This window comes from Haliotis asinina, chromosome 1, assembly GCF_037392515.1.
Source record: "Haliotis asinina isolate JCU_RB_2024 chromosome 1, JCU_Hal_asi_v2, whole genome shotgun sequence".
NCBI classification, from domain to species: domain Eukaryota; kingdom Metazoa; phylum Mollusca; class Gastropoda; order Lepetellida; family Haliotidae; genus Haliotis; species Haliotis asinina.
In genome coordinates this window covers 97,228,047-97,249,856 of record NC_090280.1, presented here as the reverse complement: position 1 = coordinate 97,249,856, position 21,810 = coordinate 97,228,047, and the positions used below count along the sequence as shown (strand labels likewise).

The 21,810-nt window shown below is 39.7% G+C and overlaps 1 protein-coding gene across 4 annotated transcripts in view; it reads left to right on the top strand.

Annotated features, from left to right (window-relative positions):
- Positions 1-16,064, top strand: part of LOC137256044 (serine-rich adhesin for platelets-like) — a 73,027-nt gene extending 56,963 nt beyond the window's left edge. For all 4 annotated transcript variants that reach the window (XM_067793719.1, XM_067793736.1, XM_067793728.1 and 1 more), the window contains exons 3-5: positions 2,114-5,113; positions 12,335-12,367; positions 13,076-16,064. In XM_067793719.1, coding sequence (XP_067649820.1) covers positions 2,114-5,113; positions 12,335-12,367; positions 13,076-13,110 — 3,068 coding nt within the window. In that variant the 3' untranslated portion in view covers positions 13,111-16,064. The remainder of the gene's footprint in view (positions 1-2,113; positions 5,114-12,334; positions 12,368-13,075) is intronic.
- Positions 16,065-21,810: the final 5,746 nt, after the last annotated feature.

Genomic DNA, 21,810 nt, shown 5'->3' with positions numbered 1-21,810 from the left:
AAAGTAGATCCCATTCCAGCAGATGTATTGTGGGCATGCTTTGTAAAGAAGCCATAGACTTGTAGGGTGGCAAGCTGCCACTGGTTGAATGCTGACAGTGTAACAGTATGTTACTTTCTGAAAGACATACAGAGACTGCTCTAAGAACTTTGTGTTCATCCTTAGAACCAACACACTCACCATGTATATATGTTTCATGTTACCCTGACTGTGAAGGAACATTGCTTGGGGATGGCAGCCACAGGTTAGCTTGTTCACATTAGCGCATGTGGAAATGTAGACAGTATCGTGATGTGTTAAATAAAAAATTATTTGTGGATTCATGATTTGCCTCCAGTCTCCTTTACCACGGTGGGGGGCCTTTTGAGTAGCTTCGTGGTTAAAGCGTTAGCTCTCACCACGCCAAAGACCCTTGTTCGATTCTCCATATGGATAAGATGTGTGAAGCTCATTTTTAGTGTCCCCTGCAGTTATGTTGCTGGAATATTGCTAAAAGCGGTGTGAAATTGAACATACTCACTCCTTTACCACAGCAGATTGATATCTCTGATACAAGGAAGAGTACTTGTATCAGGTATCAGATATATCTGGAGAGGTAATGTAGATTGGTCATAAACGGAGAGTCATTTGTTTTGTTAATCACACCTTTATTGTCATTAATAAAGGTCATATGCCGAATAATACTGTTTTCGTCAAGTATATATTCTAGTAACTACAGGGGGTTGAGTCCCATCAGGGATTTGAACCCACACAGTCAGAATAGACAGTATCGAATTCAGTATTTGGCAGAACACTTTCCTAGAACAGTACAATCTGTGGTACTTTAGTGGTGGACCTGGTCAGGATTTGAACCCACATTGTCACTGTGAAGCACCAAATCATCAACACATGGTCCATGTACGAAGGAATGTCAGAAAGCAGTGAGTCTCACTACGACAATGGTACAAATGCAGCTGTTAAAACAAATACGCCTGTCTAAATCTAAATCAAGCAATCCAACTCTCTGACTTTTGATCATGATGGGAATACATTCAATACCATTCTGAACATATTTTATATGATATCTGAGGACATACCAAAATCCAAGAGGTACCAAATGACATATCGTTTTCATTTTTCTACAATTATTTTACAAATATCATACCCAAGTGTGTTGTGATGACTGATATTTTGTGAACCACATTACCCACATATGTGAAACTTTGCTTATGGCTTTGCTAATGATCCATTCACAATAAATGGAAACATTGGACATCAAGAATACAGTTAGGCTCATTACTTTTTGACATCCCCTTGTATTGGGCAGTCAGGATCATTTCATGGTGTTCACCAACCTGCTGTATAGTTCATATAAAAACTTTGATTTGTAACGTGGCGATTAAATAAAACATGCTTGTTATGACTATTTCCTTTACTTTTCTCTGCTGTTTAGTTAGCTTTGGAATTTTCTCCAGTTACTCCTTCCATTGATTTCCCTATGTGCTTTTTAAAAAGGCCTTGTTCCATTTCACTCTGACATTTAGTTAATGGGTTTTTTTGTATGGTAGTACTTGAGCAAGAAAAAAGAAATTAATTATTAAAAGACTTATCACACGCTTGTTTGAGAATCATAATGCAGACTGACATTTTGCGTGTCCAGTAGCATTTGGCATTCAGGAATTTAGGGGTAGTGCATCAGTGGCAGCTTGTATTGGGTAGTGTCAGTGGGTTATTGTGTAGAGAACTCCAGCTCTAGCTCTCTAGATGGGGTGATAACATCCACTCCAGCAGAAAAAATCATTAAATCTAATCACAGGAGTGAAGAGAGGCTTGCTTCCACACAGCACAGTGATAATCAGCATTAACTTCAGAACGAGGTTATTGGAGTAATACATCTGTTCTCTTGACCTTATGTGGAGTCAATATGTCAGATGTTTTATAACATGTTATTCTATATTTATGAAAACTTTGTGGTAAAAGTGTTTGACATTCTGAAAAGCTAGTTTGATTCTTCACATTGTTTTGCTTGAATTTCGAAATTCCTCATGCAGGATATTGGTTGAGTATTTTGCAATATTTGTAAGCCTCCTGAAAAATGTGATTTGGGTCTCTAATTCTTGTCTTCTATCTTCAGATGATGCAGATGAACGTGTGAGCAGCTCAAAGACCAGGAATAGTTGCCATGACATAAACGGAAACCCAATTGCACCTAGTGCCTACAGGCAAATGAGAGAGCCACCCAACAAGTCAGTCGAGGGAAGTCTTGTCAGCTCAAGAAAGCCTACTAATTATGGAACATATCCCCAACATCCCCCTGAATTTCCACGTGAAACTTCGAATTTCGACCCTTTCCCATTTCAAGGGCAGTCAGTTAAAGACTTGGAAGACGGGTCCTCTAGCACTGATCGCAAGAAACCTCGTAAAAAGACACATAAGGAGCCTGTGAAGCTTTCTGAAGATATTCCCAATTATGTTGGGAACATAGCTAGTGTAGACGATCTTGTCAAATTTATAGAAACACATAAATTTGGTGAAAAACAGCTGAAAAAGAAAGTCAGTCAGAAGTCTAGTCCTGGCAGCGAAATTGCTGCAAAAGCAGACAAAGCAGCAAAAAAGAATAAGGAGAAGAAGATAAGGGTAGGTCAGGCAGACGAGACTAACGACTCTCACAACGAGAGTGTGGAACTTGTCAACTCTCCCACCGCAGTTACCAGTGAGGCTCCACCATCCCCAATTCCTCCAGCAGACGCAGCTGCTGCAGACGCTTGTCCAGTTATTGCGGCAGACGAAGAGGAGGAGGAGGACATGGGCAACTATGGTGATAAAGCTGCAGCCACCAGTGTAGTAGAATCACAAGCTCCACTGGAGGATTCCCAGTCATGCAGCAAACCAGACACAAAGTGTGTGTTGAACAAAGACATTGAACCACTTGCTGACAAAATTAGTTCTTCCAAAAGTCCTCCTTTGCATAAGAGGGAGGTTGATCCAAAAGACAAAAACAAAACAAAAAACCGAGAGAAGGAGAAGTCTGTGGAGACTGTTCCTCCATCTTCAGTTGAGAATAAGAAACAAAAAGGTAAGAACGGAAAATCAGAGGGTCAGCTTAGGAATAATAAGAAATTGGAAAATAAAAACGACATCATTAACAATACCAAAACTCTAGACAAGATGAAACTTGAAAATGGTCCAACAAGGATGGTGTCTAATTTAGACAGTGATGATCTTGCAATCACTGAAAATCATCAAGACTATATTTTCACTGACATTGATAACCTTCCGCCAGTTGAACAAGAGTTCACTTTGGTGAGTAAGAAAAAGAAACGTCCAGGTGCTAAAGACGTTGTGCCCGAGATTCCTCGCCAAAAGAACGGACCAAGGGAGAATCGGGGCCTTCCACAACCCCGGTCTGTGACACCACCACCTATATCCTCACTGTTAAAGAAGGAACAAACGCGGGATCTCAGCCCATCAGCCTTCCCAGCTCTTGGCAAGAAGGCAAATGCTGCCAAGTCTCGGCCAACTTTCAGAGAGGGAAGGAGGAACTCATTCGGTGATGTTCCAATTGATACTCTGACTGAACTGAGGTCCCAGGATGACAGTGACATTGAGTCAGTGAAATCTCTCCCAGCTGCCAAAGGAGGCAGTTTGAGTGAGTTTGTGTCGCGTTTTCCAGTGTCTTATGCAAAGATGGCTGCTGCGCCTAAACCACCCAATTCACCCACCAGCCCAAAAGCTGAGGAAGAGGAGCCATTTGACAGCCAGTCTGAAAATTCCAACTCCAGGAAACCTACCATCTGGAAAGGCAGTCCTACTGAACGCAGACATTCAATTGGATCAAGCCCTGAAGATACCAAGCAAGAAAACAGTCCAAAGTTAACACAGAGATCACGACAGAAAAGTGGTAGTCAAGAATTCCTTCTGTCTGACCCTGTGGTGGTCGATAAGGATGTGTCTGTGCCTGCTAGTGTAGACGTTGAAACCAGTTCTGTGAGTGTGAGTGATTCAATGGTCGTCAAGAGTAGTAATAGTTCTAGCGATAACACTGTTTCAGAGGACACTCTGTCAAGTGTGACTCCGTCGGGGGAACAACCCTCCAGCTCCTCCAATGACAGTCAACCTATTCCAACCATTACTGTAACATTTGATTCCAAAATGCCTGGTATTCAAATTGTAAAATCTGAAAACCCAAATGGTCCTAAGAATGGGCCTCCTAATGGGCCTAAAAATGGACCTAAAAATGGACCTCAGAGAGCTATTAAAGCGGAAGTGTTGAATTACACCGAAAGTTCACGATCTCAACATGCTGTGAATCTGGGTAGTGTTTCCAAAGATACCCGTAGTAAGCAAGTGTCTGTGAGTGCTCGTGTTGGTGGTAACAATGGCAAGAAAAATAATAAGTCTGTTATCTTCCTGGACAAACGATTTGGTGAAGCTCCAGAAAACCTGGGCATTACATTTGGGTTTGATTCCAACTTTGAGCACGATGTGAAAAGCACCTGTGACAATGACCATGTGACAACTAGTGTGAACAATATTCAGCAGGAAGGGACTTCTTGTGAAAGAAAAGATAGTGTAAATCATAATCAAAGTGAACCTCAATCTATACCAGTGACGTTACCAAAAGACATTTCTAACAAATCAGAGCCAACTGCGCCCAAACCATCAGAAACACCATCACAACCAACTCCAAACAATGGCGGTGGGGCGGAGGTTCTTCCAGGCAGTAGCATCAGCTCCTCCACATCCTCCTCCACAACCAAGATGTCCAAGACACGAGTAGGAGGACTCAACGGAGTTGTACTGCCGAAAACTCAGGGTTATAGAAACAGCCATGGTTCTGATGCATTAAGGACCGAACATGCAGCAGTATCTAGTGAGACAAAGTTATCAGCTGCTGCTGCTGCTGCTGCTGCTGCTGCTTCTTCCAGCAAAGATAATAATAAAACTGTGTTTGTTTTCTATGGTGACGGTATTGTAGCAAAACTTCAGAACTCCAATGTGTCTGTTGATTCCCGGGATGCTGAGCCTCCGCCCTCGCCAACTAGTCAACACAAAGGACAGCTTGCATTCTCTCCCGACGCCAACCACAGGGGGAAGTTCAATGTGTCCGAGGCTGTAGCCTACTTGAAGAAAGGTAAGTTGTGGCCCTTAGCAAAACCTTGTGGTGATGTCTGCCATTGTAACCACACAAGCCTGAACCTGGTGAAATTCTGTTTGGGGATAGATTTACTAAGCGTATTTTCTGAAGCTGTTTATGGTTAGACTCTTATATACAACAACTGGAAGTAGCTGAAACAATGGAACCAGGATAAGTAAAGTGCTCCCTGTTAGGCCTTACAAGCAGAAATAATCTGGGATGTCTTTTTGAAATGGCATTTAGGAGGTGGTGACAAACAAGTTACAGTCAAGTGTCATTAATCCGACATCATCAGTCGCACAAGTTATCAAGGATGTCAGACTTAATAATTGAGACAATATTATGTTTTTTCAATTTGTTACCAACAAAAGTGTGGGATAAAGCCGGTTGTTTGAGAAATGAAGGTCAGATTAAGGAGACAACTGTATGTGGGTTGACAAATTCTTTATTGCAGTAGGTGCAATGATTCAGTTTAGACGGTAGTACATTTATTAAGCACTTGCACTTGTTTCATAACTGGTATCTACACCGAAATGGTGCCGCTTTTGCCATAAAAAACATCGTCAATCCATAAAACATCTTCCTGTTTTGGGATGTCATTGTATATCAATAAGAACATAATTAATTTTCATGCTGTACTGGATCAAATAGATTAATATTGATACTAAATTAGTAATTTACTGCCATGGTAGATAACAGATAAAATTAATTATATTTGTATAGTGAAATTTTATTAGTAACTTTAAGCCTGTTTCATTTTTAGTATTAATTGATTGAGTTCAGGCCTGCATAGGTAATGCATATTTTCACAGGTGCAGAATAATTATGTTTTTATTATGCATATATGATAGATAATTGTAATATTTGAAAATAGATGTCAAGTTTTGTAATTTGAAATTCCAAGTATTGATTGGTTTAGAAAGCTGAGAAACATATCACACTAAAATATACTGAAGTGATATTAAGATACAGGGCCTAGATTTTCGAAGCTCTTATCGCTAAGATAGTTGTAAGGTAATGTATGGCACTTACGACTATCTTAACACTAAGAGAGCTTCGAAAATCTAGGTCCTGGTTCAGACTAGAGGACTTAATTAATTAAGTAGAATTTCAGGATGATTATCCAATGATGTATTTTACAGTCAGTACATAGAGCCATTTAAACAAAGCCACTGTAACAATGGTAGCTGTTGTCTGTAAGTCATGTTAGTTATTGTTTGTCTGTGATACACTTACAAAAATGTTCAGAGTTTTAAAAAAATGTGGACTACAAGCTCAAATACAGCTAGACCAATTAAGTTTTAATGGATTCTTATCCTCCAAGTACCTTATAAGATTAAAAATTTTAATCTTTTAAATAAAATTTTAAATGAAATAGATTGATAGCTTAATTGATAGCGCATACATTGTTGTTGTTTACAAAATCTCTTTGTCCTTTTTTCTTTGACCTTCAGTTCATGTAAGCTGGAGAGGAAAAATGTGCATCAAAGGTTGTAGTACTCATTTATACCATGTTGAAGTTTGAATAAGATAAAAAAAAAAACATTAAATGAAAAAATCTTTTAACAAGTACTTTAGTACATGAAACTAACACTTAAAATCCCAATGTGAGAATGACACAGATGTGCTAGAGGCATATTCTCTACCACTGTTCTTAGCCTGATTGTTGAGCAGTGAGTACGTTCAGAGAGTTGATCTATTTGAGATTATTTATCTATGTAAGTCACAGATTAACTGAGCACGATCAGACACATTCAGGAGTGATTCAACATTAGTCACATGACATCGAACCATGTGACCTGGTATCAGTGTGCAGTGAAACACTTGTACTGTAGAGCACAATCTGTCACTTGTCTAAGTACTTGCCAACTGACGATGATTTATACTGCGTGTAGATGGTAGATTTCCATTAAGAATTGCATACATGGAAACGAATTGAGGAAAATGTATTGATACAGGAAAGACCAATTATAGCTTAAACAATTTCTATGTTTACTTTGAAAACTGTCAAACTGGTTTCCTCCGGATTGTTTGTTCATGAAGATTGGACCCGTAAAGGTCCCGGGGTAGAACAGGTCTTCAGCAACCCATGCTTGCCACAAAAGGCGACTATACTTATCGTTAGAGGCGACTAACAGGATCGAGTGGTCAGGCTCGTTGACTTGGTTGACACATCTCATCGGTTCCCAATTGTTTGGTGCAGACTCGATTATTTACAGACTGCCGCCATACGGCTGGAATATTGCTGAGTGCGGCGTAAAACTAAACTCACTCACCCACTCACTCACTCACTCACTCATGAAGATTGTTGTTTTGTCAGTAGACTTGGCATACTTCCGTCAGTCGGAATTTGAGCAGTAACACAACTCTAATCTTTGCAAGGGGTCCTGCACCATGACTTTGAAACATATTCTACAAACAAACAGAATGTATGGGAACACCCGAAAATTTAATAGTCATATGAGGCTATTGCATATATATTTCATGAAAACAAATCCAACCAGGAATTAACCTAGAGGAGGAAACAGGAGAGAAATGTATAGTTTGATGCAATATTTCTTCTTACATATTAAAGGCAGTGGGGTAGTCTATTGGTTAAACTTTTTCTCATTATGCCGAAGACCTCAGTTTGAATGCCCACATGGGTACTAAGTGTGAAGCCCATTTCTGGTGTCCCCTGCTGTGATATTGCTGAAATATTGCTAAAAGTGGCACAATACTTAACTCGCTCACTCTTACATGTTAGTCTACCCGACATTGAACGACACCAGAGTTTGTCAGCTGATCGATGATTTTATAGAATAGTCATCTGAGGTCACTGACTGATTTCAAAAGTACTTCCAAGATTAACAATAACATAGGGATGAGTCAGTTGACAGTTGTAACAGTATTTCTGTTGAATAAATCAGTCGCAATTTAGAACCTTAACCTTTATGGTTTGGGTTTTGAGATTATGTGACATGTGCTGTTTTTCTGTGTAAAGATAAGATTGTGTAATCTATCTGAAAGCATTCGGACTTTTACAGATGTGCTTTGAATAATACAGTATTTTGAGTAATCCATCGTTGCCACGGCACATTAGTGATGAGACACATTAGAAGTATATCTGTTCAAACAAATACACTTGATGAACACTATCATCAGTTGTGTTTTTTGAAACAGTGTGGACATTAATGTAGCCGGACAGGTTGCAGTGTACACGCCATATTCTACATGACGCATGCTGCCATGTGGAGTAGTTTTTCTATATAGGAAGCAGTGGGTAGGCAACAGGTGGGCAAGATGGGACATTTTCCCCTCCAAGATGCTTTTGTAAAGCAGTAGTCTTGAGGCAAGTCTGGATTTTCCATATGTGCAAACTTCCTATCTCACATGTGTCCTAATCTGACGTTGGTCTCTTAAATTATATTATTACGATAGAGACAAGAAAATACATTCAAACTGGAAGGGAGCCCTAGTCAGGGTGGAAAAATTCAGAACATTTCCTGAACCTGAAGAAAATCTAGACTTGCTCCAATGGGTCTTTATTATGAGAGAAAGGCTTGGGTGAACAGAAACATCGGATGTTTTAGAAACTTAGACAGTCTATGGGGATTACATTTTCAGTTCGGTTATTGCTTGTTTCTGTTAAGAATATATGTTTACAGAGGTAGCATGTTAGTGTAGAATGGTCTCCGAACTATGGGGGAATGTTGCTGCACAGTATCTACATTTCTTATGCTGCAACATTCTTGTGGTGCTAGGCTGCTATATTTAGTGTCAGTGGAGAGATTCCATTACTGAGATGCATGAAACATACATTGCATCAGATCGGGTTGTGAGGGACACATGTATGTAGAGGGTTAGGGCACATGGAGATGGAGGTGGTGAGGGCTAATGGAGGTAGAGTGGGAGGGCACATGGACGTAGAGGGGTGATGGAACATGGACATGAATGTGGTGAGGAGGAGGAGGGCACATGGAAGTAGAAGGATGTGGGCACATTGGGTGGTGTGACATTAGGTGTGAGGCGTCAGATTAGTTAGAGATCAAGATTATATAAAGAAGGGTTGGATGGAATTTGGGGTAGATATGCGAGTACATATAGCATGAAGGAAAGGATGAATGGAATGTGGGATGGTGACACTGTGAGAAAGGAGGGGAAGGATTTACTTTGCTGAAAAACACATTTCATATTCACTGACAGCATTTTATGTTGCACCCTTGGCTAACCATCTTTTGAAGTTATTTGGAGTACATTATTACGGATGGACAGGGCAGTTTCAAGAAATTTATAGCCAGCTACCTTATGATCTGTTTGAAGTTTCAGTCACTGATGTAGTTTCAGGGCAGTGTTGAAAATTATGTTAAGTCAAGGAATCTCTGTCATTTAAATACTGAGGAGGTCCTAGACTGAAATACCATAGGAGATGACTTACGGACTTGAGGACCCCATTATTTTAATCGTTACTGAGATGGTGATAGGATGTATGGATTGATGACTGGATGACAGGATGGAAGAAATGTTGAGCGCATCTTGCTTCTTGTGGCTGAAACAGGAATACTGTCTTGTAGTGTAGAATTCCTCCAGTGTGTGGGAGCCCCCATTAATCAGCATCCATCCATGTTTCCAGCATCCTGTATTAAGTCATGCAGTGATACTGTAATCAGAAACATGCTGGAAATGCTGCTCTGTTTTAATTCATCCAATAATGAGTGAGGCACTTTATGACTCTAAAATGTTTGTAGGCTGACGTTAACCAGAGACTTATCAGCTCCTTCAGCTGTTGTTTCTCAGTTGAGTCAATGCAAATGTCCCCTTTCTAACAAAGTATCAAAGATAGTTTATCTTTGAAGGGGTGACTCATTTTGATGGGATCCAGGTCAGAAATATGATTTTTCAGTAGACATGCTTCTTTTGGCCAGGGCAGTGTTTTGAAAGCGCATGATCTAAGCCCTACGGTGATCTTAACTTTCACAAATGAACACTGACTTGCAATCATCATAGCACTAAGATCAGTTTGTGGGAGGGCCATGAGTAGTGTTTGATTGCAAGGGTTGGTCATTGATTGGATAAGCTTGTCATTAATTGAATAACATGCTCATTGTTTGGTTAAGATGGTATGATCTTTGATTGGATAAGATAGTCATTGATTGGATAAGATGGTACAGTAGAATACGTTTATAACGAACACGGATATAACGAACTGACGGCTATAGCGAACTGTTTTAAAAGTCCCGAATAAACCACCATATGTTATCATATAAAAAAAGTCGTGAATAACGAATTCTCTATAACGAACTTACCGGCTATAGCGAACTGATTTGCAATCCTCACGCGTCCCAGGTAACACTAATTAACGATGTGAATAACGAACTGAGCGAACTTAATCAGTGCCATTGTCAGTTACCGATGCTCATTTTGAAATCCTCGACAGTATATGCCTCCCACACACATCAGAAATGTGGGCAGAAAGTTTTGATACTCGTGAGACTTTTAAAATACGATATATTCGATGACGAATGCGTAGTGACGAGTGACCTGTGTAAGATTACTGACTTTGTAGTGAAAAGAACGCAATGTGAATAAATGAATGAACGAATAAACTGAGTAGGAATGTGTTGTACTGTATACTGTGTGTTTTACTGTTCTTTCAATGGATTTTCGTGAATAGCGAACTACGGATATAACGAACGAATTTCAGTGGTCTCCTGTAGTTCGTTATAAATGTATTCTACTGTAATTAATTGGATAGGATGACCATTGGGATAAGATGGTCTTTCATAGGATAAGATGCTTTGGGGGATAAAATTAGATGTCAGATTAATGAATGGAAGCTGGGTGTAGACACCTGAGATCAAGATACAACTTTGTTCTCATTTGTTTGTGTAATCAAGCATTTTACATGATCATATGGGTAAAAAATCTCAGCTAATGGAAAACATCAATCACTTCATCACATAACTCTAGATATATTTTCATGAATCGAAAAAAAAATCAAACCATAATTATTATTCCAGTTTTCCAGTACGGTTTTACTATTTTTTAAATATATTACATATGTAACATCTGTTGCCTAGCAAAAGTTATTTATATTCAGTGACATAGTATCCCTACTACAGTTGATTTTATTTATTTTTTTTTATCAACCCACAATGCTTCCATGTTATAAGCTGGTACTATTGCACCATTGTTCTGATTCTGTGTTGATTGTGTGAAGAATTGTCTTGGAAGGCAGAAAAACAAACCACATTTAACAGATGCAAGTTGTAGGTATCTCAATCACTATGGCATGCGTATTTTATCTAAATGTGTTGTATCAGTATCACTTGCTCTTCAGGTAGGCAAGAATGTTGTGGAAATGAATGAGGAAAGAATTATAGCTGGAGACAAATTGTATAGATATAAGCATTTATAACAGTATTTAGTATTTATAACATTGTAGACAAATGTCTGTGTTACAATGTCTTGATTTGGATCAGTATTAATGTAACAAGCTGGGTAAATAAGAAGAGACTATTTCACTTCAGGCTGAGTACAGTGAAAAACTAATTCACTCACTGTTGTCAGTGTTAACCAAGTAGATGGAAGGGTGTGAATGTTATTGACAATGAATTGGTAACTAATTTATTAAGTTAATAATTGTTTAAATGCTGATATTTTTAGTTATTGTCAGACCACGCTTCCTGTTAGCAAATGAGAACATGCCAAAATGGTAGCAGTGTTGTTAAATTGTCATTAGTCGCAAAATAGTGAAAACACGAAAATAAGAGTGTGCTTGTCCCATCTAGCACAGTTTGGATCAGGGCTGAGATTTGTTGTCGCTGACACTAGAGGATCACTAGGTTGAACATGCTAGCTCTTTACCATAACAGTGTAAAACCTGTCAAGCTTTGGAATCAGTTAACCTTGAAGTATGCAGGCACAGCATGGGAATATTTGGACTTGCCCTGATGCCAATATTGGGCCACAAGTCTTCAGCAAATGTCAGTAGAAAGTCCCAAATTGGAATTCAAACTTTCCAGTTCTTGTTAATTTTTCAGTATTTTGGCTTTGTTGAGATGACTTGGAATTCACTTATGACAAGACTTAAACCCAAATTGCTAAAAGTACTGTCACGTTAGTGTTGAGGCACAGTGCACCCTTTCTACAGTTATGTGGATATGGTGCAAGGATCTCGCTGTACAGGAATATTGATTGTTGAAGCTGTATTGGTGATATTATGTTCTTTTTTTGCAGAGTGGGACAAGGTGCTTGAACAGAAAGATAAAAGTAAGTTTTGGCAGTATACATCATTTGTTTCAAACCGGTGTCAGGATCCACACCAAAGCGTCACATCTATTAGCTCTGCAGAGTTGTCACCCTTGGAAACATCAGGAACCTATGATTTTGGTGGAAATCCACTATCCTACAGTATGTTTTATAGGTTTTTCGGCAACACACCTGTGCCAACAAGTTTCACCAAGTGTATCAAGTAAACATCTTGGAAGACTTGCAGGGCTGGTGGGGAAGCCTTGTGGTCAAAACGTTCTCTCATCATGCCGAACATGCAGGTTTCGTTTCCCCTCTATAGGACAGTGTGTGATTCCCTTTTTTCTTTTTTACATTGTTGGCATCACTTCAGGCTCTCTAACATTGCTGCTAGGCTGTACTGAATGTTAAACCCATGGATGCACAATAACCTTTACCTGCAAGTCTAGATAAGTGGATGGTCTAAGGATGCAAGTCTGTTAGAGGAAAATTGTGTTATTTTTATTTGTATCTTTTAGAAATTATCATTTAGACTATTGACTGTTACCTTCGAGACTTGAGCAAGTCTACATAGTGTCCTCTTCCTTCAAGCAGACACACAGAGATATAACTGGAATACAGTTCAAAGCTTTGTTAAGCCCAACCAATTCACTCACACGTTATGCATTTATTGACATGTTAGGCACTAGACGGATCCTGTGACACTAATGATGGTTTGTCTGATTTCAGATCCCCAAGCAGTTCAGTTTTATGATGGTCAGTAGATCACAACCACCAACAACAACAGTCCAAGACATGGGATATTCTGATCATGTGATCTCTCACATCACATGTCAATCATATGACAGCAGTGAGTGGTGTGCAACAACCATGTGATAGCCAGGAGAAAGCAAGTGTTGATGATGATATGGGCTGAGAAGAAAGTGTTTCTTTTCTGAGTTGAATGCTTGATATCTTTGCTGAAAGAGAAACCTGGAATTGAGTGGAGGAAAAAAATGAGGAAAAGCAGTTAATATTTTCTTTTGCTGTATCTATTTTTGTGTGTGGAGAAGTGGCAGCAAAGTTTTTTGTTTTGTTCATTTTGTTTTTTAACGCAAGAAAAGCATTTACAAGAAGCTATCCCATGATTGTTTGTTGTACGGAGTTGTTTTCTGTCATACAGACTTGTTTTCTGTCAAACCATGCATCTTGTAGACATGATTTGTTTCATGTGAAGGCAAGATGACCCACATCATTGTTATATTTATTGACTACAGACCAAACATCCACTGCAGTCAACGCACATTATACTGTTGGTGTCACACGAGTGCCACTGATTACATCTTCAACCATACATTCACTGGGCATTTAACTCCTCTGACAGATGGACTATCTTGTGGGTCACTACTGAAATACAAGCCTCAACCAATAATCTATCTCATTAACTACATTCAACAAAGGATGACAGCGGTCATGTACATACTCCCCTCAGGATATGTGCTGTAGCATCTCTCTGCGTAGATGTGTGTAGTCCTCCCATGCTGCTGCTGCTGCTGCTGCTGCTGCCGCTGCTGCATTGGATCAAACTGAGAACCATGTCTGCTCACAGGTTCACTACCATCCTTTCTGTGCCTGCTGCAGGTGACAACCATTTTCACACTTGTGACATCCTTGTAATATCAAATGTTTTAGTGACAAAGATGAAGCAACATATTCATCAGGCAGACATTTATGTTGAGAAACCATTCAGAAACAGCACAAGCACATAGTGTTTTACCAATATTATTTGTCTGAGAGAAGAATCTGTGAGTCTTGCTGAAGTGAGTACTTTCCTCTATTGAGTTCCGTTCTCCATCTCTGTGCCTTTATGTTCCGTTGACTGTCCTCTCCACCGCTGCTGCTGCCGCTGCCAGTTCCATCATCAAAACCTGCAAGGCCAGTGATAAACTTTGAAGAAGGCCGACACTCGAGGGACACATTTCTATAGTATCTCTTCTCTTGCGACGTGTACGCTTTACATCTACGGTGCTAACATGGACGCTAGCCATTGACTGTGATACCAGAGATCAACTCTTATTGGACGTACGTGACGACTTGTATGTGAACACTGGTGTTTTCTACTTCCTGTGCGATGATACGTGGAGAGATTTGAGTGTGCAGTTCAGGCAGCAGCCTACACAAGCCTGTGTCTGTCCGCACCACTGGCATGTCTGTCTGTGTCTTACACCACCATTTGTGTGCAGTTTGTGTTTAAATACCCTGGTCTGTGATGAGAGGCAAGCTGTGTTGTTGCCCTATTTGTGTTGTCAATGTATAGTATATACATCTGTGATCCAACTCAGTAGATGAGGATTCAAATCAAGGATACATGAACTAGCCACCTGCCAACCAGCAGAGATTCCTTAGAGGAGAGTACCAGTGTTAGACAACATGACAACTAACTGCCTTGGTAGTGGCTGTGCATGATTTCATCAGCTGGGTATTCAAGCTGGTGGGGAAACAGTCCTCATTCATTTGTAGAGCAAGCTACCACTGCCTGGCACATTAAAGCTAGTTGTCATCTAATAGTATTTGCTGCAAGAGTCGGCATCCACCATATGTCATTTGTCCATGTTGAACATGTCTGTCAGTCTCTAGACCTTGATGGACTCCTGGTCAGATTCAGGATCCGCGCCTGGGTCCGAGTTCCGACAGATTGAAGTGTACATTTGTATCATAACCAGAGCTATTACAGCTTGTAGACAATAATTTGACTGTTATTTAAGAAACAATCCAAAAATTGAAAATCATTCCGTGTGATGCTGTAAGCATGTAGGAACTGGGGGATATATAAGGGAGGTGTTACACTGTGAGAACAGTTCAACAAATTAACATATTTCCATAGGATAACTTGGTCAGAATTAATGTGTTTCTACCATTCTTCTGTGTGCGCCATCAGGACCTGTGATGTGATTTCCAGTGATCTTTGTTTACAAAACGCTTTAAAAAAAATCATCAACAAAAAGCAATGACGCTGATGAGAGTCTTTTTCCATACTTCAAACTGGTAACCATTTTGTGCTGAGCCAGGAAAAAAGTCAAAGTCATGCTGTATGTTTTCTACAAGTGACTTTGGGTTTTCTACAAAACTCAAAATCCAAAAAGGAGAACCAACCGTTATGTGTCAAGAGGGAGGGCCAGAGCCACGCCTTGACCGAGAGGCAGGGGCAGCCACTATAAGAGATGTGCCGAGTGTGCATATCGTGGGTATATGTGTAGTAATGTGGTAAACTGTCATACTTTGTACGTTCAAAGAAAGATGAAGAGACTGTTACAAGGTTTCAGGGTGGGCTGTAGTCTTCTATTGCACAAAACACCCATTATAGTAGAATAGATATTTATTTTGTAACTATTTAATTAACATTTGTAAGTATTTAATTAATGTTTGTTACTATTTAATTAACATGTAACCTATTTGGTATCTGCTCTGAATTTATTTCCTGTTTATTCATTTTGAATATTTTGGCATAGTGTTGAGATCTGAATATATTTGAATTGCTTGTCAGTAATATGTTTGATCATGAAATGGCCTGTCCTTGAGATCAATCCAAAATGGTTGCAATCATGTCTGTCATTTTTGGTATATTTGGTGAGAATAATAAGTATCTAAGTGCAACTTTAAAGACTACAGCTTGCTCTGGCTATTCGGAACTGTTAAAAACTTGTTATGGTGAAGAAGAAAATAAACAGCTTCTGTTTCAGCGATTTTTTTTATTCTTTATCTCAGCAGAAAATGGTAGATATGGAGGGAGTTTGTAGTCTTACAACATTTTTAACAGTATTTCAGCAATATCACAGCAGGGGACAGCAAAAACTGACTTGACACATTGTGCCTATGTGGGGAATCGAACCTGGATCTTAGGCGTAATGAGTGAATGCTTCATCAACTCGTCTACCCCTCAGCCCCTGGTAGATATGGGCAAGATTTTTTAGTAAGTTACTGTTGTAAGTGATGAATGTTGTAAGACCTGTATCACTTCAGTTTCCCTCATTCAGTTTCCCACATCAGCAGACTCTGAAATAACTGATGTACTGCTCGAAGTAGTATTAAAAACCTCTAATGACCCTACTTCAGGAATTGGTGGCTTAGTTGTATGAGTGAGTGAGTATGGTTTTAAGCCACTTCTGGCAATAACAGTGGGGGGACACCAGAACAGAAGCCGACTCTAACCACCAGGCTACCCCACCACCTACCAGCTGTGAGGTGTTGTAGTGCTAGTTTGAATCCAAGCTTTGCCCAGATGTTCATCAGTCCAATTAATTGGATTCAAAATATTGTTCATTTTCATCCTTTTCTTCTGTATCATACATCAAGCAGAAATGATTTCCAAACCCCTTTTAAACTTGCCATGTTTCCCTATGTAGACACCTAGATTTCTCTTAACTTTAGGGAATGCAATTGACCAGGCATGAGTTACTGTTTGCAGTGATAATTCACAACCTTACCAATACCCCAATTCTAGAATCATTCAAGGGCACATTTGCTGGGAATTGCTGTAATCATATGAAGGAAGTGATCATTACATGCCTGTAGTAAATGAATAGGAATCGCTACCTTTCATCAAGAGACCAGGTCTTGAATAGATGCACAGCTTCATTCTTCTGCGAAGACCATATGACTGTCAATTTGAGGTCAACCAGTTTTGTTTCTTCTCTCACTCATGATTTATTATGATGAGTATCAGAGTGAGTGAGTTGTTTTTACATCACATTTAGCAATATTCCAGAAATATCATGGTTGTTGACACCACGAACAGGCTTCGCACAGTGTACCCATGTGAGGGATGGATTCCAGGTGTTCAGCATGACCATCAAAAACTTTAACCACATGGAATATCAGAATATCTGGACAGTTGACAGGGATATGTTGCATAAGAATGTCATTTGAAGCTTTAAGCAGTAAAATCCATGCTCATATGCTATCAAAAGCATTATCTGTAAAATACTCAATAACTTCCTTGTAATCAGTATGTTTGCAAAGTATATTCTTATGTTGTGCCATATTCCGTGTGTGTGTGTGCGTGTGCGTGTGCGTGTGCATGCGCGCGCACCTCAGCTTTAGATCTCTCTCCCTCAGGCTGACATGTGGCAATAGTAACAACCATCAATATGAGCATTTGTAGAGAAAAAAGCACAAAAGAGGGATTATTAACCCGTAATTTAATAAATCACAGTTTTCTTGCTGCTCATTTCAATACCATAGGTAAGTCACCTTGGGATTAAGAAAGATATGAATCTTAATGTGAATTAAAAGAAATCTAGTTCTGCAAAGTTTTACTCAAATATCTCAGTTGCAGAATATGAAGCTGTCATCAAAATTAAAGTTGGAAAGCAATCGACTTTCGCTTCATTTTCCGCCATGTAATCAATGATAAGGAAACAAATGGGTCATATAAACTGGTAGGTACCATCATGGGCTTCTTTTATTGGTCTGTATTTTATAAGCACTTGTTACTGAGTGAAAACCAGTAACCCCAGGATATAAGGACTTTTTCTGAGAACTATTGTAGGGAAGCCGAACAGACATGATGTAATGGTCACTGAAAGCATGTTCAAGTAGTTGTTATCCAGACGTGTCACACTAAACTTTGTTTCAAAGTATATAAAAAATTACTGAAATTAATTCACTAATAAACCAAGGTATGGGGAACTTGACTGAAAGCCAAGCAAGTCTTTGGGAGTCTGAGTAGATATAGCTGACTCAAAAGTAGATCATAGAACATATTTCAGTCATAAAAAATTCCGAGTAAGTCAAATTATTTCGAACTGGATGGTGGATACAGTGTGGGGTGCCCATTTCTGGTGGCCCCACTGTGATATTGCTGAAGTAGTGTTAAAGCTTCACTCACTCACTCACAGCAGGACGAGGGGTGAAAGCCAGGAATGAGCTGTTTATCACTATATATATAAACTCACAAGCATGGGTTTGGACTCACAGACCAAAGACCTGAAGGAGGGAAAGTCCACTACAATCATCCTGGCATGGCTGGAGAGGCTACTCCTTAACACACGACAGTAGTAACACAAATGCATCACAACTGGTGGAATAATTAGACTTGTACAGATGTTAAGTCAGGAATTATTCTGGTTATTGGTGAGTAGGCTTACAAGATATATTATACGTTAGTGGTATTCAAGGGATGACCCTGGACCCATCAACCAAATTAGATTTGGCTTGTATGTGAGGCTCCACCCTTGAGATAGCAAGGACGACACAGTCAACTATGGGTTGGCAGAGTCCAGAGTTATGTCCCTTGGGCACGCCAGAAAATATGACGTGGGTACAAATCATTGTCCAAATTTTACTTTTCAGGTTTGCATGCACCATACAGACGTTCATGGGTTTCATTGAAGTTTGAAAGTGGACACCTATATCACACCAGGTGTCCACACACACTGACGAAAGTAAACCAAATCTATTATTACTGGAACGGTTCAAACTAGCCCTAAACTCGACTCAACTCGACGCTTGCTGGTACAATTCTCTCATGAGCTTGTAAGCAAACACCGATCAAATTGAGTAGTAGATTGACATTTATTGACTTTCATCACCAGGCCTAGAATACGTGAGCCCCCTGGGGGCCCACAAAGATACAGGAATCTGCACCTGGAATGGACATCTTCCTGAGCATTAAAGCAGGTAGCGCTGTGATGCATCTCTGGGACTTTTTTTTCAAATACCTTACATTTTATCTATGTACCGAGGCAATTTACTTAGAGATAGGTATTATGTGTAAGCACCGTTCGTTTCATAAATCCTTATCTTCCATAGTGTGAGATAATATTTCAGCAGCACAAACAGGTTAGCAAAAGATCAGATTTCCTGGCCAATTTCAGTAACCAGGTATATTTGTTTCTTCTATATAAGTATGTCTTCGTCGCGTTGAAGATCCAGGTTCGATTTCCCACCGGGATGCAGTGTGTGAAGCCCGTTTCTGGTGTCCCCCGCCGTTATATTCCTGGATTAATACTAGAAGCTGTGTATAATCACTCGCTCGCTCACCCACTCACACAGCCGAGTTCCAGCGATAGCAGAATTCGTAGCAGATGCAGCATCGTTAATCCCTCCATTGTGTAGATGGATGCTCATGATGTAAATGACTGGCTTGTCTGACCCAGACTGGTCACAGACCGCCGACATCACGCTGCCATTGTGTAGATGTATGCTCATGGTGTAAATCACTGGCTTGTCTGACCCAGACTGGTCACAGACCGCCGACATCACGCTGCCATTGTGTAGATGTATGCTCATGGTGTAAATCACTGGCTTGTCTGACCCAGACTGGTCACAGACCGCCGACATCACGCTGCTTGTGTAGATGAATGCTCATGGTGTAAATCACTGGCTTGTCTGACCCAGACTGGTCACAGACCGCCGACATCACGCTGCCATTGTGTAGATGTCATCCTCGATATCTCCAGGGTCCACGTTCCGTAAAGTCTCCACTATACCCTGGATGCATCTACGGCTCAGCCCGATAAATTTATTTCCTTCCTTGGCTGGCTTTTTATCCAATCAGGTGTCTACGCTGGGAATTTGAGCGAACCAATCACAACTCACTTTCGCTTTTTAAATTCTCTAACCGATTAAACTTGGCAAACAAACCATGCGTAGGTTCTCTGAAAGTATTAGATGGATTTCTTGCATATGTTTTAAAAAAGGTTTCGGACCTATGAAGTTGCATGTATGATTTCCCCAAATTGTGAGTCGCACGGCGAGCAAACCTTCGCAGTTGCAACTGCTACCTTTGTTGACTCTGGCAAATTCGGTTATAACGGCGACCACTCTGATTGGCTACTGTGAGAAAGCGGAGTCAGCAAAGGGAGATAATAAAATTATCGGGCCGACCCGTAGATGCGTCCAGGGTATAGTGGAGATTTTTCGGAACGTATACCCTGGAGATATCGAGGATGTGTAGATGTATGCTCATGGTGTAAATCACTGGCTTATCTTGCAAAGACTGGCCACTGGCCGCCGCCATTATGGTCGAATATTGTTGAGTGCAGGATCAAACAAAAAACAAAAATCATGTAGAATAATTGACAAAATCAAGAAAAGCAAAAACCACACAAGTGGAATCAATATATTTCACAGAGAAATGGTTCATAGAGATTAACACGAAATTCCTCGAAAGTGAAAATTGGGAATGGCACTCTTTGTTCGCGTGTCGAATTGACGTTATTGGATAAGATGTTTTTGCAAACATTTATCTTTGTTCTAACAATTTGTATTAACATTCACAGTTCTTGATCCCTACTACAGACATATGGACACCGACGTTCTTCCTACTTGCCAGGTATCCACTGGAACAATCTACATGCGTCCATCAAAGAATCCCAATCAATAGCCAACTTCCAGACTAACTTAAAGACTTTCCTGTTCAAGAAGCACTATGACCTCTTGTTTGTAAATATGTATATATGTCAGCGCCATAAGCAACCACTTGGTGATTGGATATAGGGCGCTCTACAAATGGACTTATTGTTGTTGTTATTATTATTATTATTAAAATAATCAAGAGCGCCTTCGTTTATTCACTTCGCATTTTATTTATTAAAATGGTCTGTAAAAGTGACCGTTCAATAAAACTCAATAAAAATTAAATACGTCATCTTCCAATACTTATTCGTGGAAACATGTCGAATTTAATATTTCAGCCTCACCATGACACGAATAGGATTAACTATAAATCTATTTAGACTGAATATAAAAACTTTGACAGACAGCACAATAACCAGATTATCACAGATTCGATATTACATGTAATGAATGACAGTAATTGAGAGTATTGTAGAGCTATTTATGTGAACAGCATATCATGACACACAGAAAAGCACTTTTTCAACTGTAACTGACGGTTAGGAATACCAGATAGGAGCGTGGGTATGTTGCAAAAAGTTACACCGTGAAAAGAGGCTTCAAGACATTTGTATGTTCACCAATACACAGGATAGTCTCTCTTTGGAAACGTTATTGACAGCAGCACAGATCAACCATATTTGGTTTATAATAACCTTGACCTTATAGTAAACGTTTCAGGTTTTATATATGGCCTAGGATAATTATAATACCTAGAATTGTTGTCGGGGAATTAGCTTGGGACCGCACACCTTCAAAATAACCAAGAGAAGCATCAATTAGTGGCCAGTCTTTATTCGGTGCATTTCATGAGTCATCACATAATAAAACATTAGCAATATTTCAAGCTTGTACAAATAATACATATAATAACCTTGTGAATTAACAATTACATAAACCTAACAGACAAAATACCTTACAATAAACAATTGCAAGGATTACACATAAGTGAGGACAGCACAGCTGAGAAATAAGCGTCGAGACTGATGTGAGGTAACGCTACAGTAAGACACGTAGTACATGTGTTATCTTCTGTTTGTGGAGCTCGTAAATGATACTTCCCAACAGAACACAACTTAAAGGGAGTA